We start from the raw sequence: 7154 nt of genomic DNA, 5'->3' as shown, positions 1-7154 counted from the left end.
CCCCGGGGCTGCGGGGTATGGGGTTCCACCCAGGTTATGGGGCCGGGCAGGGATATGGGGGGCGTCTGGTATATAGGGGGTCCCCAAAAGTGTGGGGTTCCCCCAGGGATAATGGGGTGCACCTGGGGTAAAGGGGGTCTCCAAAAGTCTGTGGGGTCCCCAAAAGTGTAGGGTGTCCCCTGGGATATGGGATGCGCCAAGGGTAAGGGGGGGGGTGTCCCCAAAAGTGTGGGGCGCCCCCAGGGGTATGTGGTGTGTCTGGGGTAAGTGGAAGTTCCCCAAAAGTGTGGGGGGTACCCAAAAGTGTGGGGTGTCTGTGGGGCTGCAGCACCTGAGGGGGCCTCCAAGGGGACCCACAGCCACTGGTGGCCAGTGGACAAAGTTGGGGGGGGCCCATCTGGAGCCCCCTAGGGTGCATCGCTGCAGGGGGAAGGGTGATACCCCCTGGCTGTGCCCCGCTGTCACCCGTTGCCGGGGGTCCCGGTACACCCTGGGGCAGGAGGGTGGCAGGGGGCTGCGGGCTCCCCCCAGCGCCCTGGGGAAGAGAGGAAGGCGTCCAGGGGTGGGCTGGGGAAGGGTCCCTTCTGGGCTGCCACTTCCCCTTCACGCTGGGAGAAGGTTTTGCAACCCCGCTTCCTCCCCGGGCGGCATAAAGCGGGCGGCGGAGGGAAGGCGTGCCGGGAGGCGGCAGGGTAACGGGCGCAGGTGAGGGACCCTCCGGCAGCCCTGGCAGGACCCCGGGGTCTGGCACTGCCCCGCTCCGCCCCAGAGCCCTTCAGGGGTGACGCCTGGATTTGTCCCCATCCCTGGGTGCATCCTGGTGAGAACCAGCTTGGGAGAGGGAGAAGACCCCAGATTTAGGGGCACGGCGAGGGCAGCGAGCGGTGAGTCTTCAGGGTGACTTTCCTCAGGCTTAGCCAGCCCCCCAGCACCTGGCTGAGCCCCCTCACATGTGGGGCAGGCTGGGCTGGGGGCCAGGGTGGGCTGCTCTGGCTGCCCAAGGGGCTGCTGGTTTGGGGGGGAACGGGAGGCAGCAGGTGGGGGCAGCCAGAGCTGTGCTTGGGGCTAATCTGGGGTGCAAATCCCCCGTGGTCCCGGGGAACATCAGCCATGGGGGTCCCGGGGAGGGGGGAAAGCACCTACTCCCGTTTCCTCGCACAGCCATCACCAGGAGGGTGCTTCCCCATGGTGTGTCTCTCCTTCCTCCCCATGGGGACCCGCAGGGCCACCCCAGTGCTCCCCAGTCTTTCCAGTGTCATGAGGGGAAATGGGGTGCTGCGTGTTACCCCCTGTGAGCTGGCTGCGGGGTACCCACGGCTGGGGGATACCCGGTGCCAGAGGAACCACTGAGATTTTGGAGTGGGGAGGCAGAAAGAAGCAGCCAAAAATAGATGGAGGAGAAGCGCTGGTGTCCGGCTCTGCCCTGTGCGTGCGGTGACCCAGCTCCGGGGAACCTTTCCCCATCATCGCCAGTGGTGTCCCCAGCTGCGGTCCTCTGGGATGCTGGGGCATCACCATCCCGGCATCACCACTCTGGGCTCACCGCAGGAGAGGGGCTGGCAGAGACGGGGAGGGATTTTTCTGGGACAGGGACACCAGCCCAGCTGCAATGGTGAGGATTCCCTGCCGGACAGGAGGGGAAGGTTGGTCCCAGGGAAGGTCTGGTTTCAAACAGGGCCAGTTTGGTCCCCCTCCAGCACTGCGGGGACTCAGTGCCCACAACCATCACCAATCTCTGGAAGGGCTCAGGGGGTCAGAAATGGAGCAGAGGGGTGAAGCTGGAGTGAAATCAGTCTGCATCTATACTGGGAGAAGGCTGAAACCCGATGGTCTTGGGGAGGCAGGGACAGAGCAGGGAAGTGGTGTCCGATATACGAGCAGACAGGAAGAGCGACTGTCACCTGTGATTTCCCCATCGCGGCCCAGCACGGGGCACACGGGGATGCCCGGCAGCGCCTGGCTGACCAACAGGAAAACCAGAGACGTGAAATATTTCCAAAGCTGCTTGCAAAGGGTGACACGTCTTTCCGTCTGAGGGGTGAAACTGCTCACACAGGGACAGAACCGGGTCAGGGGGGAGGAAGGGGGAGAGGGTAAGAAGGGCATGAAACCACCTTCAGACCTTCTCAAGTCCCCGCCTGTTCCGGAACATTGTGATCCCAGCCTTGCCGCTGGCTGGGGTAGCAGGAGGGGCAGCACCAGCAGTGACGCTCGATGGGATGAGGAGGCCAAAGGGATGGAGAGATACTCAAAAGACTTTGGAGGTGCCTGAGGGGCCCTGAGGTACCCAAAGAGCTCAGAGGCTTTTGAAGGACCCACACAAACCAGGGTGGGCCAGGGATGCTGGAGGGGCCAGGTGTCTCCTGGAGGGAGGTGATGGTGCATTAATGAGGGAGCCCCCCAGTCCAAGATGAGGTGGTTGGCCCGTGGGGAAACCCCTTCCTCCATGGGGGACAGGGAAGGGACAGGGCTAGGATGAAGTGCAGCAGACCGAGAGGTGCTGGAGGTTTTGTACAAGGGGATGTATGAGGGACAGTATCGACCTGCAGCACTGCCCATTACCTGGCACAGTGTGGACTTGGGGCACAGGGGAGTGATGGAGAGGGGATACCCACTGGCTGAGAAGGAATCTGGGGGGGCAATGGAGATACCAGGGGACCAAGAGATGCTGTCACCCCTGGCCTACACCACCCTCCCACCCCACACTCATGCTCCTTTGTGCTCCACAGCAAAAATGGAGTCCTTCTCCTTCAGTGGGGATTTCTCCAACATCTTCTCCCTCTACAACTACACCTATGACTACAGCACTGCCATGCCCGACACCGCTATATCCTCTGCCCCGTGCCGGCCCGATGGCTCTGTCCTCAACAAGTACCTGGTGGTGGTGATCTACTGCATTGTCTTCATCCTCAGTGTGGTGGGGAATGGGCTGGTGGTGCTGGTGGTGACCTCCAGCCACACCAACCGCTCCGTCACCGATGTCTACCTGCTCAACCTGGCTGTGGCAGACCTGCTCTTCGCCCTCAGTCTGCCGCTCTGGGCTGCCTACCGAGCCCATGAGTGGGTCTTCGGCACCGTGATGTGCAAAGCTATCTCCGTGCTGCAGGAGACCAACTTCTACAGTGGCATCCTGCTGCTGGCCTGCATCAGCGTGGACCGCTACCTGGCCATCGTCTATGCCACCCGGGCCGCCACTGAGAAGAGACACTGGGTAAAGTTTGTCTGCTTGGGCATCTGGGTCTTCTCCGTGCTGCTCTCCCTGCCCGTGTTGCTCTTCCGTGAGGCTTTTGTCTCGCCCAACAATGGCACCGTGTGCTACGAGCGCATCGGCGAGGAGGACACAGCCAAGTGGCGGGTGGTGCTGCGGATCCTGCCACAGACCTTTGGCTTCGCCCTGCCCCTCTTGGTGATGCTCTTCTGCTACGGTGTCACCATCCACACTCTTCTGCAGACCAAGAACTCCCAGAAGCAGCGGGCCATGAAGGTCATCTTGGCCGTGGTGCTGGTCTTCCTCATCTGCTGGCTGCCCTACAACATCACATTGGTGAGCGACAGCCTGATGAGGGTGCGGGCCATTGCTGAGACCTGCGAAAGGAGGAACCACATCGACAGGGCCCTCTCCATCACGCAGGTCCTGGGCTTCTCCCACAGCTGCATCAACCCTATCATCTATGCCTTCATTGGGCAGAAGTTTCGCAACAGCTTCCTCAAGATCCTGGCACATCGTGGGCTCATCAGCAAGGATGCTGTGGCACGCTATGGCCGTGCCTCCTATGCATCCACCTCTGGCAACACCTCCACCACCCTCTGAGCCCTGCTGGGACCCAGCCCTCTCAGCTCCCAGCAGGTTCTGGCACCCCACACACCCCAGCACCCTTGCCCAGCCCCCTGGCATGTGGGCAGTGATGCCACAGGGATGGACAGGGCTGCCACTGGGTGCTGGACCCTGGCTGGAAGGAGGCTTGGGTGGTGAGGGGGTTAGGACCCCATTGCCACGGAGCGATACCAAGTGCTGCCCACCCTCCTGGTTCTGTGGGGTAGAGCCTGTGACTTTGGGGACCTCACGACCCCTCTGTGGGGACGGTGTTGGTGGCTGATGGCCATGGGGCAATAAAGAAATTGGTGGGTTGGTCACTGTCATGGTTTAACCCCAGAGGGCAACTAGGACCATGCAGCCATTCACTCACTCACTCTTCCCCCCAGTAGGGTAGGGAGAAGAGGGAGAAAAAGCTAAAAAAAAAAACCAAACTCATAGGTTGAGATAAAGACAGTTTAGTAGAACAGAAGCAGAAGAGAAAATAATAATAATGGTAAAAGAATATACAAAATAAGTGATGGAATGCAATTGCTCATGCCCTGATGATCAATTGCCCAATCCATCCTGAGCAGCAATTGCTGATTCCTGCCCCCGGGCCAGTCCTCATTTATATACTGAGCGTGACATCTATGGTATGGAATATTCCCTTGGCCAGCTTGTCCTGTCTATGCTCCCTCTCAGCTTCTACAAGAAGTTGAAAAAGTCCTTGACTTAATATAAGCATTACTTAGCAATGACTAAAACAGTATGCGTTATCAACATTATTCTCATCCTAAATCCAAAACACAGCAGCTACTAGGAAGAAAATTAACTTTATCCCTGCTGAAACCAGGACAGTCACCCAGGTCTGGCTCCTCTTTGCCATAGGGAGGGGGATGGCAGAATGGGGCCAGGGCATATCTCTGGGGATGGTGGGTCCTGGGCTCCCCACCTCAGTGCCAAAGCGGCGGTGCCCCCTGAGCCTGGCTGGGTGTGGGTAACCCCGCTTCCAGGCCAGGGAAGGGCTGTTACCCAAGAGGCTGTTACAGAGAGTTCGGCATCATGTGAGTCCCCAGAGGGGACCCAAAGGGCTTGGTCTCCACAGCCACCCAGCCAGGTCCTGGCACTTCCCCAGTGTGGGGGTCTTCATGCAGCATCTGTCCCACCTGGGGACAAAGCCATCCCCTTCCTGACCCCATACTGCAAGATCCTTGGGCAGCCCCTTGCTGCAACCAAGCCAGCCCTGTGACCCTGCCCTGAAGGTTGCTGTCACCCAGGGCACCCCTTATCCCCCCCCTTGTCCCCACCCGGCCCCTAGAACATCATTGTGCAAAGGGCTGGGAACCTGTCCCTTGCACAACCAGGACGTTTCCGCCCTGGCTTGGGCAACTGGGGCTGGCACTGGAGTGGGGCAGAGGGGCTGAAGAGGGGGCAGGGACCCTGCTGGGGTCACTTCTGCCACCCTGCATGCCAGGGACCAGGATGCCTGTTCCACCATGCCTAAGCAACTCTCCACGGGGGTCCTGTACTACACTGCTCCTCTGTTCCCCCTGCTCCAGGTTCCTGGGGGTCCGTAACTGTGGGGGCATCAGTGGGTGCCAGCTCTGAACTGGCTCATGGGTGGGTATGAGGGTCCCCTGGCACCCATGTGGAGAGTCCTGGGGACCTGGGGTTGGGCAGAGTCAGCGGGGGGGCTGGGCAGGAACAGCCCATCACCTTTGCATCTGGGAAACCTCTTGCCTAAGAGGTTCCTCCCAGCCTGGCAGGAAGCGGGGGCTGTTGGTCAAGAGCCATCTCTCCTGCCTGCTGCTGCCTCCCTGCTGTGGGACAGGGCAGATGGCAGCTCAGCCTGGCCGCAGCTGGGACACCCCTCATGGGGATGGTTCCCCCAAAAAGGGCTCAGACACCCCTATACTGGCATCCCCCCCCACCTCACACCCAACCTGGAAGTCAATCCAGCGACAACCGACAGACGACACGGGAGCCACAGGGGTAGCAGAAGCAGGTTGGTTTCTTCTCCGTGGACCAGCCACAAGAAAGACACGTCTCAAACCCGAAATGTCGGGCAGCAGGACCTGCCCGCAGGCTCCAGATGCCTGGGTCCCTGGTAAGTCCGAGAGGAGGCAGCCAGGGCAGGGGGTGTCCCAGGTGTGGTGAGAGGGCTGTGGTCCTGGGGGCTCACGTAGCCTGTGGGTGCCTTTGCTGGTAGCAAAGCAGGCAGCAGCGCCCCTGCTTGCCCACGTCCACGGAACACGCATGGCACACCTTGCCCTGGCACAGCCTGCCAAGAGAGAGGGTGGTGAGAGCTGTGCCATCCCAGTGCCCCCCCCCTCAGTGCCCCCCATAGCCCACCTGCAGTTGTACCGCCGGGAGAGGAGGCGGAAATCCTTGTGGCAGCGGGTGCAGAGCCCCACATCGCGAGGCGCTGGGCTGGGTATCGGGGTGTCGATGCCCTCTGTCTTCTGCCACAGGGCATCCTTCTCCCTGTGGGAGGGGACAGGTCATCCACGTCAGGAGTGTGGCCAGCAGCAGGGGTCCGGGAGCATGCCCTGGCACCCCAGACCCAAGGTGGGCACCCAAGTCTCCCCCTGCATCTCCCAAGGTGGTGAGCGGGAATCGCCTGGGATCTGGTGCCCTCCTCTGGGCAAAGGGGTTTGGGTCCCCCTGCCTGCGCGTGGCCCCACACCAGTGGTGTCCCCAGACTCTCACCGCAGCAGCTCCAGCAGCCGCCCCTTCATGTCCCGGATGAGCTCCTGCTGCCGCGCCTGCTCGGCACCACGCGTGGCCTCCCGCTCCAGGGCCTCCCGCTGCGCCCGCTGCAGTGCCGATGCCCAGCGCTCCCCGTCCTGCCGGGCCCTGGTGTGGGGCAGTGGGGAGATGGTCCCCTTGTCCCTCAGCTGCCCGTCTCTCCATCCATCCATCCATCCATCCATCCATCCATCCATCCATCCATCCATCCATCCATCCATCCATCCATCCATCCATCCATCCATCCATCCATCCATCCATCCATCCATCCATCCATCCATCCATCCATCCATCCATCCATCCATCCATCCATCCATCCATCCATCCATCCATCCATCCCTCCCTCCATCCCTCCCTGCCTCTGTCTGTTGCCCATCCATCCCCAAGCCATCTCCCCACCCTCACAGCCACCTTGCCATCTGCCAGGCTGGCCACCCATTCATTTCCCAGCTGTTCATCTGTCCTTCTCTCTGTCCTTCTGCCCATCCATCCATCCATCCATCCACTCATGCCCAATTCATCCTTCTGTTCCTCCATCCACCTTTCTCGAAGTCATCCCTCCATCCCTCTGTGTGCCCACCCATCAATTTATTCATCCCAAATTCATCCC

The 7154-nt window shown here is 60.8% G+C and overlaps 2 protein-coding genes across 2 annotated transcripts in view; one reads left to right on the top strand and one right to left on the bottom strand.

Annotated features, from left to right (window-relative positions):
* The first annotated feature begins 697 nt into the window (after positions 1-697).
* On the top strand, positions 698-4560 carry LOC106895027 (C-X-C chemokine receptor type 2-like). Its single transcript, XM_014954110.1, has 2 exons — positions 698-884; positions 2730-4560. The coding sequence occupies exon 2, from the start codon at positions 2735-2737 to the stop codon at positions 3809-3811; it is 1077 nt and encodes a 358-aa protein (XP_014809596.1). The 5' UTR covers positions 698-884; positions 2730-2734; the 3' UTR covers positions 3812-4560.
* Positions 4561-5843: 1283 nt separating this feature from the next.
* RUFY4 (RUN and FYVE domain containing 4) overlaps positions 5844-7154 on the bottom strand; it is a 12299-nt gene continuing 10988 nt past the window's right edge. Inside the window, exon 11 of the mRNA XM_014954109.1 lies at positions 5844-6077. Coding sequence (XP_014809595.1) covers positions 5975-6077 — 103 coding nt within the window. The 3' untranslated portion in view covers positions 5844-5974. The remainder of the gene's footprint in view (positions 6078-7154) is intronic.

The sequence above is a fragment of the Calidris pugnax genome, unplaced genomic scaffold, assembly GCF_001431845.1.
Source record: "Calidris pugnax isolate Ruff unplaced genomic scaffold, ASM143184v1 scaffold103, whole genome shotgun sequence".
NCBI lineage: Eukaryota > Metazoa > Chordata > Aves > Charadriiformes > Scolopacidae > Calidris > Calidris pugnax.
This window is presented reverse-complemented; position numbering and strand designations above follow the sequence as displayed.

Bases quoted from the DNA above. Each gene is read 5' to 3' on its own strand.
- LOC106895027 (XM_014954110.1), top strand. From the start codon at position 2,735: ATGGAGTCCTTCTCCTTCAGTGGGGATTTCTCCAACATCTTCTCCCTC.